The sequence below is a fragment of the Balaenoptera ricei genome, chromosome 2, assembly GCF_028023285.1.
Source record: "Balaenoptera ricei isolate mBalRic1 chromosome 2, mBalRic1.hap2, whole genome shotgun sequence".
Lineage (NCBI taxonomy): Eukaryota > Metazoa > Chordata > Mammalia > Artiodactyla > Balaenopteridae > Balaenoptera > Balaenoptera ricei.
In genome coordinates, this window is record NC_082640.1 from 33,673,408 (window position 1) to 33,692,995 (window position 19,588).

At 46.9% G+C, this 19,588-nt stretch overlaps 1 protein-coding gene across 3 annotated transcripts in view; it reads right to left on the minus strand.

Annotated features, from left to right (window-relative positions):
* CTXND1 (cortexin domain containing 1) overlaps positions 1 to 16,994 on the minus strand; it is a 57,847-nt gene extending 40,853 nt beyond the window's left edge. The window contains exons 1-4 of one of the 3 annotated variants that reach the window (XR_009500720.1): positions 15,986 to 16,464; positions 14,567 to 14,688; positions 12,756 to 12,885; positions 10,851 to 11,103 (exon numbers count right to left, since the gene is read on the minus strand). Coding sequence is in view for 1 of the 3 variants with exons in the window: in XM_059912317.1 (XP_059768300.1) it covers positions 15,986 to 16,400 (415 nt within the window). In the remaining 2 variants the exon portion in view is untranslated. Of the gene's footprint in view, positions 1 to 10,850; positions 11,104 to 12,755; positions 12,886 to 14,566; positions 14,689 to 15,985; positions 16,467 to 16,932 lie in introns of those variants that run through there. The other 2 variants (XM_059912319.1, XM_059912317.1) reach the window with 2 other exon arrangements.
* Positions 16,995 to 19,588: the final 2,594 nt, after the last annotated feature.

Here is a 19,588-nt window from a genome sequence, read left to right on the forward strand (position 1 = left end):
TTTCCCATAAGGCTAATGGTGCTTAAGTTTCAGGGCCCCTCACTTGCATGGGCTCCTTCTAAGACCTTGGGAGGCATGTGCTCTAACAGTATGTTCTCGTGGTCATGTATTTTAGCAAAATTTGCAAAAGCAAGATATATTAACTTCAAATGATTAAGAACACTACGTCTTCCTACTCCAGCTGCCCACCACTGGGCTCACTTCCCCTCCAGTCTGAGGCCTTCGAGAATCAGCGGCATTTTGGGGATCAGGCCAAGAGGAAGTTCAGTTGGAAATACATTCAGTTTGGATCACTGGAACATATTTACCTGGTCCACAATGACTTGTGTATAAAAATGTCACGTGTAGCTAGGTTTCCCCTGGCTACAAAGTGGCAGGGAAGATCGAAACTGAGGCTTGTCTGACTTGATCTTTAGAATCCACTGTATTGGCTTTCCCATGCATCGATGGTCATGGACAGGCCTTGCATTCCTTAAGCAAAGGCAGGTTAGTCTATTTTCAGAGCCTTGCCAGCCTCTGACACTGTTTCCCACTCTCCGTCTGTTCCCATGTGCTTTCCTGCCTCATGGACCCCCCGAGCTGCCCGGACTTCCCCAAAGTAGACTCCACACCTTTGCCTTGGGCACGCTCTTCCTGGCCTGAAACGGCCTAGCTCAGCCATCTGTGTGGCTCTTATTGATTTCTTACTGGATTGGCATGACATACTGACACCCATGAGGATTTGAGGAAGCTCTGAACACCCCACTGTAGTGTGGACGTGGAAGACAGCTGGCTGAGTGTCATCATGCAGAATAGTTAAGATCAGTCCATGCCTGAGAAGGCTGGGAAAGCCTTGCAATCTTACCCCTGATAAGTGAAAAAGCCGTGATAGAGGTTTCCTCACATATGATAATTTAAGACATTATCAGTAATGAGGTGCGAAGCTAAAAGAAACATTTGAAATTGAGCACCCGCCCCCCAAAAAATCAAAGTTTGGCCAACTATGAAAGAAGATTGACACTATTTCTGTTTTCTGTAGAAATGATTTTATCAAAGTAGTTGAGATAGGAAGGGGAGATCAAAATTCAGCCAAAAATGTAGGAATAAGAATGTCACCCAGGTGGGGCAAGCAGTGAATTTTTAAAATTATGTTAATTTTTATGGATTTTGTGATGTCTGTAGGGTTTTTATCTTTTTTAAAAAAAAATTTATTTATTTATTTATTTTTGGCTGTGTTGGGTCTTCGTTTCTGTGCGAGGGCTTTCTCTAGTTGCGGCGAGCGGGGGCCGCTCTTCATCGCGGTGCGCGGGCCTCTCACTGTCGCGGCCTCTCTTGTTGCGGAGCACAGGTTCCAGACGCGCAGGCTCAGTAATTGTGGCTCACGGGCCTACTCGCTCCGCGGCATGTGGGATCCTCCCAGACCAGGGCTCGAACCCATGTCCCCTGCATTGGCAGGCAGATTCTCAACCACTGCGCCACCAGGGAAGCCCTACCATTTTTTAAGACAAAAAAATTTTTGAAATGTTTTTATTATTTGTAATTTGCTGTGATTTATTTCCTCATTCAAAATAAAGATTCTCTTCTGTGCTTAATTTTCTTTTTCATAATTTTGTGTTGCTTTATGAAGGAGGGCTCCCCGAATTGTATAAATTTTAGGGCTCATAAAATCTGCATCTGCCCGTGTCCCTCATCCCCAGGGAGGACCAAGCTCTCCCTCTCTATATGGCTGTCTTGTTTTGCCTGTTCCGCCAGGCGACCCCGACGGGGACATGGCTCAGAGCCCACGCTAAACTGATCCGCCGGCCTGCGGATCTGTTACATTGAACTGCAGGCTCAACTTCCCCCCAGCACCCCACCTCCCACCAAATGATAAGCTCTTCGCAGCGGAATCAGTTCCTAATCACCGTGTAAAGTGAGAAGTCTCTCCATGGAGACTCCCTTCTGGAAGTCCTGAGAACTTTCCAGACATCTGTTAAGGGGAAAAGGATTTTAGAAGCTGATTTGTCTCACTGATTCATTGATAAGAGCTCTTTAAAAATACATCTGTTTGGGACTTCCCTGGCAGTCCAGTGGTTGACTCTGCCCTTCCACTGCAGGGGGCACAGGTTCGATCCCTGGTCTGGGAACTAAGATCCCACATGCCGCATGGTGCAGCCAGGAAAAAAGTAAAATAAAAATGCATCTGTTTATTGGAGGCACTTTTTACAAGATATAAAAACCAGTAGCACATGTCACATGTAAGTGAAAATAAAACCAGTGAATAAACGCTCAAGCAGCCCTTGACGAGGGACATTATTTTCTTTTCAGCAGCCAGCATCGTTATTCTGAAGCCATCCAGACATCCTGGGACATAGAGAAGTCCCTAGGAGAAACCTGGCTTCCTTCACCTTTGGGTCCTGCTTTGTGCCAGGCCCTGAGGGGAAGCCGCTGGGAGACTAGCGCTACAGGGAGAAAGTGCTGGAATCCAGCCAATACCAGCTGCTGTGCCTGAAAGCCTTAGTGCTCATTCACTGCCCCGTGGCCAAGGCCTTGGGGGTGGGGAGAGTCACGGTACCTCTGCTTTATAAATAAACAGATTCCCTGGGTATCACACAGGTATTAACACATATAAAATACAACTCTGCTATAAACTTCAGTGACTTTCAAGAAATTCACCTATAAAACATTAAATCATTCATATTAGTCCATAATAATCATTTTAATTTACCTTCTTCAATTTCAGAATTGTTTTACAAGGTATGTTAAAATTTTTCTCCAAATAATATGGATACTTTGTCATCTTGTTTACCAAAATTTTTCTTTATTAAGGGAGAGATATTGAAAATTCTCCCAATTTTATTGGAACTGTGCTCTACAAATAATAAATTTCTATCCATATGGAAAAAAAAAAAAAGAAACCTAGCAATGGCCCAGCCAATAGTAACGAAGAAGTGGGCTGGCGGTCAAAGGCTTATCTATGGGCAGCAGAGCCCCTGGGTGTGACCGCTCACCCAGACCACTCCCCAGGGCCAGGGCCCAGGTGTCCAGGGCAGGAGGAGCCCTGCAGGGATGTCTCCTGGGAAGCCTTCCCACCAAGAGTCCCGCCTGCCCCCCCTCCAGAACAAGTAGGGTTTGGATGGGCAGGGAGCTCGCAGGAAAGGCCTTCCTATTTTTTTTTTTTTAACATCTGTATTGGAGTATAATTGCTTTACAATGGTGTGTTAGTTTCTGCTGTATACCAAAGTGAATCAGCTATACCTATACATACATCCCCATATCTCCTCCCTCTTGCGTTTCCCTCCCACACTCCCTATCCCACCACTCTAGGTGGTCACAAAGCACCGAGCTGATCTCCCTGTGCTATGTGCCTTCCTATTTTTAACAGTCCAGATTTCCTAAGGCAGTGGGTGTCTAGGCGGGAGAGTGGCCTTTGCTCCCCCCCCTCACTTCTTTTTCTTCTTCCCCCATTCCCTCTCTCCCCTCCTCTCCTCCTCTCTTTCCCTCCCTCCCCTCCGCTTCCTTTCCTGCCTCCTGCTTCTCCTTTTCTCATATATTATACTCCAATCACTGTGTTTCACAAACACAATATTTTGATCAATTCAGTAGATTTTCACATAGTCAATACATTTAAATCAAGTAGAATCAGGCAAAAATTGTCCCAGTTTTGCCCGGAGGGAGCCCTATTAATCTGGTTTTTATAACCTTTTGACATCATCTCAGTCCCTGAAGTCTTCTTTGGCATCAGTTGGTAACATTCCCTAGAATCAGTCATTTCCCTAAGGAGTACTGGTTCCCTTTAATGGGAACTTGTATTTAGATACCAAAATCTGAGTCCTAGGGATACTCAGTGCTACTAGGGTGTTATTGCTTCTTGGTCTTTTCATTGGATCAAATCAGGAAAAATATCTTAAAAAATCATACATGTATAATAATGCCAATTAAAATGAACAAATGAATATATCTCTTACCTCTTAAACTGAAAATCTTGGTTCCAAAAATAAATTATCTTTCCCCACTTCCATGCCTTTGTTCACACAGACCCTTCTGCCTCTAAAGCCCACTCCCCAGAGAAATATTTCGGGCCAAGTTCAAATCCACCCCTTCTGATCTGAATTGAAGATCTCCTTTCGGGTTTCTTATGACTTGGCTTCAAGTGTGTGCTCTGGTCCAACATAGAAAGGCTTCAGCAGCCATGTGCCTATCTTCCTTTCCTTCTCCCCGTTTGAGGGCAGGGACCCCCATAAGGGCAGCCCCATGCTCAGTGGCTGGGCACAGTGAGGATGGCAGCCCCTGCTCTACCTTCTGCCATCACCCAGTGTCTAGAGGACTGGACGCGCTCTCTGGCTGTCGAGGAGGCAGGTACCCCTCCAGACCAGTGTGGGCCCCCTGCAGTAGCCCACCCAGGAGCAGGCAGAGCTGCTTGTGGGCCACCCCTTCTACCCATAGCATGACAGAAACACACTGCCACTGGCAAAGCCACAGCGTCCTGATGATCAGGACATTCAGAAATCCATAATGCTGGGCCTACCTCCTGGAGGCCTGCCTAGTGCAGCTGGGGAAGGAGGAGAGAAGGACCAAAGTCAAGTTCGTCTGCTCTTGCTAGCCAAGAACCCAGACATGCAAAATGGCAATAAGCCCTATCTTCTGCCTTGATTCACATCTAATACTTTCACATCCATATCCCGTTTGCATTCCTATAACGCCCTTGGGAGGTGGGCAGAGTGGACACTAGTATTCCTATTTTATAGATGGGAAACTGAGGTTTGGAGAGACCTCCTTATCCAGGCAGATATCTCTGAGCTTATTATACGTGACATAGGTTGAGAAGATTTGGGGGCACCCTAAAGAGACAGAGGGGCTGCATTTTGACTGCATCACGGTCACTCCAAGTGACTGACCCTGTTGAGAGGCAGGCGAGATGGACGGGTCCTGAAACGAGCTTCTTCACCCCAGACGCCCTTCACCCTCTGCTTTCAGGGACTTTGTGGCTAGTTTGAAACCTGCAGAAACTCTCCTGGCCCACCAGAGGGCGACTGTGAGCCTGGGGAAGAATCCTCAGTTTTGATGGTCTCAGGGCCAACACCCCCTGGGGCAGCAAAGGGCGGCCAAGATATGGTCCCATCTGGCTGCTCCTCACCAGAACAGCTCTGAATTGTCTGTTTTCTAAATTGGGTCTCCTATTTCACTCCACCAGACAATGCCAGCGTAGTGTGGACGTCCAAGGTCACAAAAGTGTCCTCTGGTAGATTTGGGCAAAGATATGTTATGCTTGGGCTGCAGAATGGCTATGAGTTTAATTTTATTTTAATTTTAAAGAATTGGCCATTGGGAGATTTTTAGATAAGATTCAGAATTTCTGCTTTTGGAAGATTGTCGGGTCTGGCGATCCTGGGCCTATATATCTGCTCAGCAACGTGTAGTCGGAGCTAAGTTGCCAGTGTCCCCTTTAGACTGTTCCTGGGTCTCATTTTCCACAGTCTCCACCACTCCCTATTGTCTTAGACCCAGCCTGCTTCAGTCATTATGTCACCTGCCGGGCTTCTGGAGGTATTTGATTTTGCTATCCCAGGCATGTGTTGCTTCAAGAAGCAGGTCATGAGTTAGAACATGCAATCTTTGTTACCCAGGGAGGTCCAGAGCCTTGGACTTGTCAAAGATTTCGTCTGTGACCACGCTGAGCTGTGGCTTCCATCTGCCAATCCTCTGATTCCTTTCAACCACGTCCTCTTCACTCAGGAAGGAGGCTGTGCATTTCCCTTGACCTGCCCCCCAGAACAGATGTGGGTCAGCACAACCAGCAAGGCCTGGTTTCAGGAGCCTCCAGGGTCTCCTAGGTGGCCTGGTTGTTGGGGCCTGTTTTAAGCTCCCCCAGCTTGGTAAATGCAAAGTTAGGTCTCTCCAAGGTATGCTGGAAAAGTTACACATTGGTCAGTGGCCACTGCAATGGTTACTAGACACTTTACCATCCAGGGAATTCCCTTTGTCCACTGTCACCTTGGCTTGTTCTCTGAACCAGGCCCCAGGAGAACTTGAAGGGTGGCCACTGCGTGGGTGAATGAGGAGTGGGGTGGGCAGCCCCCGCCTGCCACAACCAGAGAGAAAGCCCGGACGCAGCAACAAAGACCCAATGCAGCCAGAAAATAAAAAATAAAATAAATAAATTTATAAAAAAACAAAAAAACAAAAACAAACATGGGAGAGCATTTTGCACAAGTGGAAAGAATGGTGTTGGCGGCTCCTGGGGGAAAGCAGCGGGTGTTGGAGGGGTCTGACGCTCTGGGCCATCTGCAGAGCGAGAGGAGTCCGGCTCCGCTGGAGCGCGGCGCAGCGCAGCGTCCGTCTTCTGGATCTCCCCGTCCGCACAGAGACCGTCACGCAGCACCTGGCCGAATTTCACATCCCAGTCACCAAGGGTGTGGGAAATGGGAAGATGAGTCCAGCCTGTTACGACTCATCACCCTTCTCTGTTTAGAGTCCTTGAAAATGTCGGCTTGTTTTCTGCAGAACGTAGAGCAATCCTCTCACAGTCTGCTAATGCTTTCTTTCCTCTGAGTCCAGCAAGCCAGATTCAAGTGAACAGATGAGGCCTGAGAGCTTATGTGCAAAGCCCCCAGCTCAGGACGATGGGGGATACGCTGGTAAAGGATGTGTTGAAATCAGCAAGCCCTACAAGCATCCTTTTATTATTCTTGATAAACCGAACCGTGGGGAGGGGCAGCCTGACACACGGTTGACCATGGCAGGCTGGGCCTGTAGCTGCCTGCTCCCCAGGTAAGACACGGGGTTGGGGGGCAAAGCCAGGCCTCCCTCTCCCAGGAGGACATGCAGAATATTAAGGGGTCTCTTTTTCGGGAAAGTAAAGGACTGTCATTGTTGAAGACTGGGTAGACTCTCCTCTGAGTCTGTGCAGAAGGGCTCACAGCAAAGGGCGATGCGGGTGGACGGGTGAGCAAGGATTGGATAGTCTGCACAGTTCTGGTTGTGAGGAAGGTTAATCAGACCCAGACACTGGCCTCTGCAATCAAAGCAAAGGCGACACAGTGACTAGGACTTACGTTTCTGATGAGTGTCCTGGTGATGCCGTTGCTCCTGCCATTCCTCCCGGAGCCCTTCGGACTAGATCTTTCCCGCAGAGAAGGTCAGTTCAGCCCCTGATACGTTAAGTACCTACCCCTTCAGATATACAATCTCGTCTGTATTCCAGCACTCCCTGGAGAGGGAGAGAGTATAAAGGTTGAGACTAGGCACCGGAGCCAGTCCCTGGGTTTTGAATCTCAGCCCCGAACCCATTTACTGGCAATGCACCTTGGGTCAATTATTTAATCTCTTGGTGCCTCAGTCTCCTCACGGGTAAAACAGGGTGATGGTTACAGCAGCAACCTTATAGAGTCAAGATAAGGATTCGAGGAGTGACGTCACAGAAAGCACTAAGCTTAGTGCCCACGTGTAGAGATGATGGTGCAAACACCAGCTGCTGTTATTCTATCCCTCTGCAGGTGATGACTTGTAGCTGAGCAGTTTGGGGAAATCAGGCCTCAGGCATCAAGGGCCTCTAGGCTCTGACCCCAGCCATCCTCGTGTTGCCCTTGGCAATCGTGTGTTTGCCTCAAGACTGAAATAAACATGGTCCCTGAAGAGACTTATTCTGGTTATTTATTCATAAACAAATAACAGTCATTTGTTTGCTGATGAAGCTGGAGGCTGACGGGGCTCAGCCTGGTAGTTCTTGCTCGGAGTTCTGACGTTCAGTTAAGGCCGGGTGCTGGGTGGGGCTGGGGTCCTCTGGTCTGACGTTCAGTTAAGGCCGGGTGCTGAGTGGGGCTGGGGTCCTCTGGAAGGCTCCGGCACTCACGCGCCTCACGTCCAGGCTGGGAAGACTCACAGCGGGGGCTGCAGCAGCCAGGCTCCTCGGGCATTGCCCTCAGCGACGTGGTCTCTCCACGTGGCGACCTCAGGCAGCTCAAGGGTCACAGAGCAAGGGTCCCAAGAGAGGCCAGCATTAGTCAATGGCCTTTTCTAACCCAGTGCAGAAGCCACAAAGCATCCCTTGCACCTCATTTTGTAACCGAGCAGGACCCTATGGGGCCTTCCTTCCCCCCATAGCCTCTGCTTTAGCTCCTCTCCGAAGTACCTAGATAACAGTATTTGATGCAAATTTCCGGAGTTGTTTTGCAGATGTGACAACCCCCCATCAACTGGAAGATGTTATCTACTTGATGACCATGAGCAAGTTGCCCCAGGCCTCCCAGAGCCTAAGGACTGACAAAGTTAACCCTTGTGACCCCGCCCTGTTCCCTCATCATCAGCCCATCAGTGAATTGTGCACGATCTGATTACCTACCCTGCGATCCCCCTCCCTCACCTCGCTTTTAAAAAGGCTTTGCCAAAACCCTTCGGGGAGCTCGAGGCTTTTTAGGGCATGAGCCACCCGTTGCCTTGCAATAAACCTTTCTCTGCTCCAAACTCCGATGTTTCCGTTTGTTTGGCCTCACTGTGCATCATCACTGTGCGTTGGGCACACAAACTTGTGTTAACAGTTTTATTCACTGAGGCAGCCACGAAGGCCCACCTGGGCTCAAGGCGGGGGGAGGGGGGGGCGGGGGGGGCGGCACAGGCTCCACCTCTTGGTGGAATGAGTGTCAAAGAACTTGTGGACATGTTTCAAAACCACCCTGAGGCTCTGTCCCCGCTGTCCCTATTTCTTTCTGCCACCACCCTCGCTGCCTGAAATGCCACCCTGCCTACCTGTGCTGCTCAAATCCTGCCCATCGTCCAAAGTCCTCATCAAACTCACTCTCCAAGAGTGAGCCCTGCCCCAGGCCACCCCTGAACCCCACAGCATCCTCTGCTCTTGACCACAAGTCATTGGTTTTATGCTCACAAATTCCAGTTATGTAAACAAGCAAATGAGCAATAACACCAAAAAGGTGTGTATACAGGGGGAAAAGGTATATACAGGAGGAACTACCAAAATGATAGTTATGTGTTGGGGATCGTAGGTAGTTGTTATTTCCTTCTTTATTTATTTATTTATTTTTGGCTGTGTTGGGTCTTCGTTTCTGTGCGAGGGCTTTCTCTAGTTGCGGCAAGCGAGGGCCACTCTTCATCGCGGTGCGCGGGCCTCTCGCTATCGCGGCCTCTCTTGTTGCGGAGCAGGGGCCCCAGACACGCAGGCTCAGTAGTTGTGGCTCACGGGCCCAGTTGCTCCGCGGCATGTGGGATCTTCCCAGATCAGGGCTCGAACCCGTGTCCCCTGCATTAGCAGGCAGATTCTCAACCACTGTGCCACCAGGGAAACCCTCCTTCTTTTTTATTTTTCGGTATTTCCCCAAACTTCTACAAAGTATATCTAAAACTTGAATAATCAGAAAAATATTTTTTTCAGAGCAAATACTTTTAAAAATAAATGGTAAACCTTCCTTGCTCTGAATTCAAAGGACTCAGCTATTAAGCTATTAAAATCTTTCTCCTCCAAAGAAGCAAACTGAGATAATTTCAAAGTTTACTCTGTATAAAGGTGAAAAGAATACCACAAGACAGATCAAAGATGAACATATAGATTGAAATTGGAGCAATAGATTGAAATTGGACTTTTGTGGTAAAAAAGTCATGGTCAAAGACACAACTGCCTTAGACCTAGAAGCACAGGTTTCCTTCCAGATACAGCCTCCGCTGTTTGTCCTTCTGTGATTTTCCAGGGCTGGTGCAGCGGAGATTGAGGCCACGTCAGCCTGGACAGCAAAGCTTTGGCTACAGGGCGTGCTGCAGCCGGCTTGTCATGACTTTTGTGGAAAACAGGAAATTACAAAATGCCCTTGAGTGAAGCCCGTTGTGGGAACGAATGTGCCTCTCTAGGTCGAGAAGGAGAGAGAGCATTCGTGTTTCTGTCCAGACAGAAGGAGCTGTGGACCTGGAGGGGTCCATAGTCTAAATCAAGCAAGGGTGCAAACAGTGCTAATTTCCCCAAGCAGGGGGTGTGATTCTCAAACTTTAGACTCCAAAGTTCAGCGTGCTAATCATCTCTCTCAGAGCTTGTTGAAATGTGCATTGCCAGCTCTGTGCCGGGTAGTTCTGATTCAGGGGTTCAGAGTTGAGCCTCTGAATCTGAATCTTACAACGAGTCTCCCAGCTGATTCTTCGAGAATTTCTCTGTTTCATTCTTGCAACGTCAGGTACAATCAGAGTCAGGTTCCACACGCACTTCTGCAGGCCTGCTGCATCGTAAGCATGGTGTTATTTGATTTCACATGTTCTCTTCTGTATGCTCCTCCTGGAACTTCGGAATTCAGCGTTCATATCTCCATTTTATGCGTGAGAAAACTATGGCTCAGAGTGGTGGGGTGATTTGTCCGTGGTCACATAGCTGTAAGCAGTGGAGTTAAGATTTGGAGCCAGGTCCGGGGAACTTGACAACCCAGAGTCCCTCGTGTCCCCCCTGGGAGAACATCTCCAAGGTCCCATAATTTTTGAGTCTCACCAGCCAAGGAATTGATTACTGGATCTCTCTCTTCCCCATCCTCCATCACCCTGGCCACATTCCCATGTAGGAAGCCCTTTCCTTCAATTATCCCATAACCCCCACCACCTCTGCTTCTAAGATGCCTCTAAGATGGTAGCTTTTGTCTTGTGAGCAGCTGAAGGGTTCCTTGCTTGGAATCACAGGTGGGGAACCCCTCCTCTGAATGGGGGAGTGGAGGCACTGAGGGGACGGGGAGCGGAGTGGTAAGAGGGGAAATCAATTCTTTTTTTGGATATCTTTATTTTTATGTTTATGTTTATTTTTATTTATTATTTTTTTAAATTTATTTTTTAGCCATGCCACGTGGCATGTGGGATCTTAGTTCCCTGACCAGGGATCGAACGGGAACCCTCTGTGTTGGAAACATGGACTCTTTTAACAGATTTTTAAAATTTTATTTTATTTATTTATTTATGGCTGTGTTGGGTCTTCGTTTCTGTGCGAGGGCTTTCTCTGCGGCGAGCGGGGGCCACTCTTCATTGCGGTGCGCGGGCCTCTCACTATCGCGGCCTCTCTTGTTGAGGAGCACAGGCTCCAGAGGCGCAGGCTCAGTAATCGTGGCTCACGGACCCAGTTGCTCCGCGGCATGTGGGATCCTCCCAGACCAGGGCTCGAACCCGTGTCCCCTGCATTGGCAGGCAGATTCTCAACCACTGCGCCACCAGGGAAACCCCGGAAACATGGACTCTTAACCACTGGGCTACCAGGGAAGTCCCGGAAATCAATTCTTGATAGAAATACTGCAAACCCAACCTCCCCACACTCACATAGATGCTCATTATCTTTCTAAGGAGCATTCTCAGAAATCAGAGAAATGGCTGAACAAGAAGAGAGATTTTTAGGAGCGTTACAGTCGACTGGGCATGTATATTGATGAACAATATTGTCCTTGCTCGCTTGGAGATGCGGCCACTGGGGAGGCGCAGGAGTTTCAAAGCGTGGTTTGCTAATGGTGGCAACGTTTCTCCCTTCCTCTGTAGACACTGAGAACGACTATCTTAGTGTTTTAACTGGGGCACAGGGAAGGGGGACATATGCTCTGATCATACTGGACAATTCCGCCTGACGGTCGATACTGATGGAGCCCAGGTCACCTCCTGGGAGTCAAATCCAGAACATCCGTTTGGCCAGTCCATTGGCCCACTGGACAAGAGCACCCTTCCCAAACATCAGTTAATAAGAGAGGAGAGCAGACTATTTCCAAGAGGAGGGCCATCTTGGAAGCTGAACAACTGCCCTAATGATGGAGGTTTGGATGCAGGTCCATCCGCGCCCTCCAGAGACCTGGTACTTGTGGCTGTTCCTCTGTATGGGGTCTCGTTACTGTGCCAGCCTGGACCGCACCCTCTCAAACAGGCCAAGTTCAAGCATCATTCCCTCAGATGTTGTTATGGACTTAATTGTGTCCCCGGCTCCCCTCAAGTCATATGTTCAAGATCTAACTCCCAGAACCTCAGAATGTGACTGTATTTGGAGATGGGGGCCTTTAAAGAGGTAATGAAGGTAAAAGGAAGTCATACGGGTGAGTCCTAATTCAATATGAGTGGGGTCCTTAGAAGAAGAGATTAGGACACAGACACACAGAGGGAAGCCGATGTGAAGACACAGGGAGAAGGCGGCTGTCTGCAAGCCAAGGAGAGAGGTCTCAGACAACATCATACTTCAACCCCAATGTCTGCCACGGGCGTGGGTTGCAGGAGTGGCTGCTTCTCTAACCCTGCTCAATCTGTAGGGGAAACTCAGGGTTCCTTTCTGTCACGCCATCCCAAGGGCAAGGATGAAATGCCATTGTGGAGTCTGTGGGGTTCTATGTGCCAAGGCATTAGGAGTCAGATCTTTTAGAGGAAGGATCCAAACCCTTCTAGGGCCTGGCCTCCCCACCTGGGGTATGCACACCATGGAGGGTGCAGGAGTGTGGCCCAGGATAGAAGGGCACTCCTTCCCAGAGTGGTGTTGGTAGTGGGCTGCCTTGCTTTATATTAACACGAAGTTGTATTCTGGAGTAGAATAAAATACTTAAAAATAATGTAAACATTAAAAAATATCAAAAGAATTAAACATTTTTAAAAATTCCCATAAGAACAGAGTGTAAACTATATACTGAACGTGAACTGTGTGCCTTGAGGCCAGTCATTTACTGAGACCCAGGGGCACGTTCACTCTTTTGTCATTGGGTCAGCAAGAGGACAAGACATGACTAAAGGGGACAGGCACGCTGAAGGATGCTGTGCTACAGGGGTCTCTTATGAGATTCTGGCATGAGGGATCCCAACCTCACCTCTTCCCATCAAGGATGTTGGCCTTCTATATTTCCCTTGAAATAAGTTTTCCAAGGGGGCTCCATCTGAAGGGCTTGAAGCATCATTGTCCCTGGGGGGACCGTCTTCAGGAATGGCCAGCATAGGGTCCTGTGTTCAAGAACACACAGAGGAAATCTACGGAGCACCGACGTCCATGGTAAAGACAGGGGCAGACACCGGAAGGGGAGGTCCACAAGGACTTCGTTACTATGTGCTAGGCTCTTTCATATACATCACCAACTATGATTTCCACAACCACCCAGCAAAGAAGGCAATGGTTTCCTAAGTTTAAAACAGGGAAACCGAGTCTCAGAAGGAGTTAGGAGCTTCCATGTAATAACTGATTGTATAGAGACCAGTTACAGAGGGACCACTCCCCAGGCTCAAACGTGAATGACCTCATTTAACTTCACCCTCACAAAGTGGAACTGGTCATCATAGTTAAGGGCAGCTACCTTTTTTTTTTTTTTGAGTGCTGACTCTACATCAGGAATGTTTTCCTTTTAGCAACTTCATATGATAGGTCAGAAGAATATAGGTTTCAAAATCAGATGATCCCAGTCTGGAAGAGCAGCTTTCCTACCCTGAATTAACCTTGGGTAATTCAAGTTGCTTCTCTGATCATAAGTTTCCTCATCAGGAAAATGGGAATGATAATTGTTTCTCTGGGAATTAAATGACAGCATGTATAAAATGCTTAGCATACAGTAAGTACTTAACAAATGGAACTGACTTTTAGGTATCGGTTCTCCTAGGGTTTTACAAATGAGGGAACAGAAGCTCAGAAAGGCATCTCGATTAAGTCAAGGTCATCTGACCACAGGCAGAGCCAGGACTAAATGCTGATCTGTTGGATGCAAACGTCAGGGCTCCTTCTCCCCTATGGACACAAGATAACTGATTTTCACAGGGCTGGTCCCCAGGCATCAGGAAATGCAAACATTCCCATTAGCCAGCTGTCTGATTGTAGGGAAGCACGGAGTGCACTTGAGGAATATTTCCTTCCCAAACAAATCAAATATTTGAAAATGTTGCCACTTTTAATGTTTTAATGTGAACTTCAGTTATCTAAAAAATTCACTGACATGGACCAGTTCCAGAGCCTTCGATGCCAAAATTCAGAGCCATTATGGTCTTCCTACACGTCAGGACTTACTAGAGCAATAGCCTCAGAGTCTTGGAACTTTGTCAATTTTAGAAACACTGTTCTTTCTATTGTGGCCGGACAGGATAATTTAAGGACATTTTCCTTGATACCATTTCATTGTCCATTTAAATCTTGGAAATGTTGTCGAATTTGAATGATACTGCACACAAACCACCCTAGGACTGCAGATTTTGAGTCTGTGCTGTGATCGGGTGGCCTGGCAGTGTAAGTATTTGTTGGAGAAAAATTAACTAGCAGGGCAGTATATTCAGAGTGGCTACCTTTTTCATTAACCCTGTAAGTAAATAAACTGGAGAGAAATGCAGTCCTCTGAATCACAACTTACAAGCGGTTAATAGAACTATTTCTGTTCAGGCTAATTCAGGTTCCTACTATTTTAAAAGCCCTTTATTTTACCATAACCTTGTCTATTTTAAATTTACATCTTAACTATCTAATGGCCAGAAATTTGCTGTAAATTTCCAAACATATTTGAGTTCAGAGACACATTATACTTCAGGCATTCATTACTTGAACGTTGTTCAGAGATATTAAACACAACTGAAAAAAGAAGTGACTGGGAAATTAATCATTTGGAATAAGACTATATTAAAGATCATATAGAATCAACTAACAGCTTACCCACAATATCTCTTTTGGATAAATGTGAAGTCATTGGTTCCAGAACAGTTTTCCAGGGTAAGTTTTTGCTTGACAATTTTCCTTCTCCTCAAAGCTGCTACATGTCTTAGGCTGAGCCATCCCTGAAAATACAGGCTTAATCCAAATCCAATTCGTAAATCACATCTAAGGCCTTGGATGTTTGGCTTTCTGATGTCCTAAACCCACTTCGTAGGTTTGCAAAGACCACAAGTCAGGTTATTACAGTTCATCTCAAGTGGTGGCTTAAAGAGACGGAGGGAAAGTACAGGAGACCCAAGTTACCTGGAACCTAGGCATCAACCCCCTAATTTACTGGGTACATATTTTATGTAAAGGAGTAAGATTGCATCATAGATACTCTGATTTTCTGGTTGGAATCTGGGGAGGTTCAGCTAAACCCACACAGTGATTAAGAAGATCCTTCAAGCTGATGCAGAAGTGGACTAGAACGGAATCTCTCCCAGGGAAGGGACTTCCTTCCTGCCTGGGACTTTATTTCTGGGTCCAAAGCCACACTGTGACCTTACTGAGCATCTAGTGAGAAGGTGTATCACCTTGGTCTTTCCTGACAGGTTTTCCCTTTCAGAACTTTCCTTATGGGCAATGGAGACTATTATAAAAGTCAGTTCCATAATGCATTCCCCCAAAATCACCCAGTCATTCTCTGCTTCTACACTGACAAGGGAAAAAATATTTGAAAGGTTGTATGAGGCTTTTCGCTGCAGATCCGGACAAAATCCAACGGGGCCTGACGTTTTAGAAAGGCTGCCACCAACAGAACTTTCCCCAGAAGTTACCTCAAATGTGACCTTCATCAGCTCCACTGAGAAAAATCTGTTCCAGGTACACTGTCAGCCACAAGAAGGGACTGAATTTTAGGCACTGAACTTAACGAGAAGAAATTTCTAACTTTGATTCAGTTTCAACTCAGACTCCTTAAACCCCCCAGTGGAGAGGGGTCGAGGACCCCCAAAGGGAGAGGGGACGGCTCAGGAGAGTGACGACGCCTTGAACACAGCACGCCACTCTTCCAGGCTTTAGAGCCCCGAGCCCCGAAGCAGAACTGGGGCTGCTGCAACGCGGAGCCCGGCTCGGCTCCCACCCGGGCGGCCCAAGGCTGCCGCCACCTGCCAGCCCTCCCGTGCCCACCGCGGCGCGCCCCGGGCGCCGTGCCACCAGGAGGGGCGTCCCGGTCCCGGCTGGCCAGGCGGGTCCCCTCGCGGAGGGGGCGGCGGGGCCCGGCGGGACCCCAGCGAGCAGATCCTCCGCCTGTGGCCGGCGGGCTGGCTCCGCGGCCGGGGACCCACCCGCGCGACGCCCCGGCACCGCCGACCGCGCTGCGCCCCAGCCCCGCAGGCGCCGCGGCGGCGGGTCCCGGGATGTTCCTGCAATGCTTACCTGGCGAGGCCGTCCCGAGCGCTCGCTGCGGCGCGTGCCGGCCAGGGGCGCGGGGCGCGGAGGGAGCTGCCCAGGCCCGGCTCGGCGGGCAGCGGCCGGGCTGCGGCTGAGTCAGAGCCCCGGCGGCGCCGGCGAGCGCGGGCCAGCCGCCGAGAGGGGGGCTCTGAGCGGAGCCGCGGCCGCCCTGGTATTTTAAAGGCGAGGCAGCTGGATGCTGTTCAAGCGGAAACGCAGGGAGAAACTTCAGCCCCCAGACCAGGGCGTGGATAGCGCGGAGGGGGCCCAAGAGCCCCTTGCAGGTGCACAGACCAGTCTGGGCTTCTCTGATATGCTGTTCACAAGCGTTGCCACCAGATATCTCCTTCATGGGAAAGCAGATACCTCTCTCAGAGCATCTGTCTGCATTATGCTTCATAGCGAGACAAACGTTTCCATCAAAGTTAGGAGCAAGACCAAGAGGCTGGTTTGGAAAGTCTGGTTGATGCAATTAGACAAGAAAAGGAAAAAGGTGTAAAAACGCTGAAGTTGTGCCTTTGTAAAACAAACAAAAAATTGGGGGGGCGGTTTTTAAAAATTGGGAAGTAGAAGAAAAACAATGACTATATGCAGCAGATGTGATTGTTTAGATGGAAAATCCAAACTGAAGATTGAGTGAAATAGTAGGCTTTTCCAAGGAACTGGCAGGTTACAAAATAAACATCCCAAATTAACAGCGTTCCTGTGCATTTACTAACCAGTTAGAAATGCCAGTGGAAAAAAATATCATTCTTACTACTAGCAAAACCATAAAAAGCTAGGAATATAAATTTACCAGGGAATATATTCTACTTTGTTAAAAACTTCTACTGTCTACTGAGGCACCAAAGAAGACTGGAATCTATTAAGACACAATCCTTATTCTGGGACAAAAATACGCCAACACTGTAACCTTGTGACATCCTCTTTACCTGTAAATTCAATAGAGTCTTCATCAAATTCCAAGTAGAATCTTTTTTTTTTCACTTGACATAATGATTGTAGGTCTCATGTGGAAGCATAAAGAGAGAACAGTCAACACAATGTTGATAAAGAAGAGAAACTAGGCCTGGTTCTGTATAAGAGAAACTAGGCCTGTTGGATATTAAAATGAAAGAATGCATACATGCATGAAGGAGTAAATAAAATGCAACATTGACCCAGGGCTCACTATTTAAGGAAGTGCTTTACGTGTATTAATGCATTTTGATCCTCACAACAAACCTGTGATGCAGATACTAATATTGCTGTCACTTTCAGATAAGAAAATGCAGGCCCTGTAGAATAAATATCACACACCAAATCACACAGCTAGGAGTAGGGGATTAGGGATGTGATGCAGGCATTCTGCCTCCATAACCTCTGCACCTGTGCTTAAACCTCCCTCACGCTACACCGCCTTTATCACAAAGCCACAGTAATTAAAACAGCATGTTACTGCCCCAGAGATGACTGTTTAATGGAGCAGGACGAAGAGCTCAAATTTAGAAGTACATGAGAAATTGTGGTGTTAAAATGTGGCACTTCAAGTTGATAGAATAGAGGAATTTTTCAAAAAATGATACTGGACTAGTGGAAGCTGATTTTCTACATAGTTTCCTAGGCCAAAAATAAATTCCAAATCCATCCAATACTGAAGGTAAAAAAGTGAAGCCAAAAAATAATTAGATGAATATATAGGTGAATATTTGTTGTAAACCTGGGATTGTGAAATTCTAAGTATATCATGAAACCATAAAGGAAAAGACTGATAGGTATGATTTATTAAAAATCCAAATAAATTTCTTTGTTAAAAAAGACACCATAAGGGACTTCCCTGGTGGCACAGTGGTTAAGAATCTGCCTGCCAAAGCAGGGGACATGGGTTTGATCCCTGGTCTGGGAAGATCCCACGTGCCGCCGAGCAGCTAAGCCCGTACGCCACAACTACTGAGCTTGCGCTCTGGAGCCCACAAGCCACAACTACTGAGCCCGTGTGCCACACCTACTGAAGCCCATGCGCCTAGAGCCCATGCTCTGCAACAAGAGAAGCCACCACTCGCCGCAACTAGAGAAAGTCCGCGTGCGGCAACGAAGACCCAATGCAGACAAAAATAAATAAATAAATAAATAAATAAATTTAAAATAAAAAAAGACACCATAAAATAAGTTAAAAAGTAAATGACATGGACATATATACACTACCAAATGTAAAATAGATAGCTAGTGGGAAGCAGCCACATAGCACAGGGAGATCAGCTCAGTGCTTTGTGACCGCCTGGGGGGGGTGGGATGGGGAGGGTGGGAGGGAGGGAGATGCGGGAGGGAGGAGATATGGGAACGTGTGTATATGTGTAGCTGATTCACTTTGTTATAAAGCAGAAACTAACACACCATTGTGAAGCAATTATACTTCAATAAAGATGTTTAAAAAAAAAAAAGTAAATGACAAAATGGAAAGATACTTACTATATATATGTATATATATGATATGAGATTGCTACATTTGACTAATAGAAATACAAACACTCAGTTAAATTTGAATTTCAGGTAGACAACATATAATTTTTTAGTATGAGTATGTGCCATTAATTGTTTATCTGATAGTCAAATTTAACTGGATGTCCTGTCTTTTATCTGGTAGACCTAATATTACAGCAACATTTTAATGTACGTAATTTATGAAGAACTTTTACAGTCATTACCAAAAAAGATGATCACCCTAATAGAACAGAGAATTAAAGAGACCAGCAGGCAATTCACAGTATCCGGTAAATAGGACAAAATAGCCATCCTCTCTTGCAATGAAATAAATACAAATAAGAAGTTTGGGAGGTTGTGCTTTTTACTTTCTTGATTGGCAAATTTTAAAATATTGACAAAACTCAATGTTGGCGTGGGGCTTGGAAAAACAGGCATTCTCTTCTCACTGTTGCTGAGAATGTAAATTAGTATTATTTCCAGAAAGCAGTTTAAGAACAAAATTGAATACTTTATGCACATAGCCATAAACCAAGCAAATCCATTTTCAAGAATTTATCTAAAGAGATAATTTGACAAGTGAATCAAATGCATACAGTGGATGTTTACTGCTTTGCATAAAGAATTTATAAGAGTGAAAAATTGGAAACAACCTAAATGTCTATAGCTAGGGGACGGGTTAATTAAGTAATAATGACATATATTGAGACTTTACTGTGATGCAGGCACTGTTCTAGGTGCTTCCTGTGTATAAACTTGCTTAATTCTCAAAAACAAAGCAAAACAAAACAAATCTCTCCACACCCCCCTACTAACTCCAGCTGAATAGAAAGATAGTGTTAGCATCTCCATTTTACAGAAGGGGAGACAGGACAGAGAAGTGAAGCAACTTCCCCAAGTTCCCACAGCTGGAAAATGGGGGACTGGGATTTAAACTGAGGCAGTTTAACTCCGGACACCAGCTCTCAGCTCTTGTGCTATGTTGTGTACTTAATGGAATCTCACAGAGGACATGCCAGGATGATTTCCTCCATAGGATGGAGAATTTTGTAGCCATTAATGATAACAATGTGACTCTGTACTTATTGGCAGAAAAAATGTTCACGACATAATGTTAACTGTAAAAGG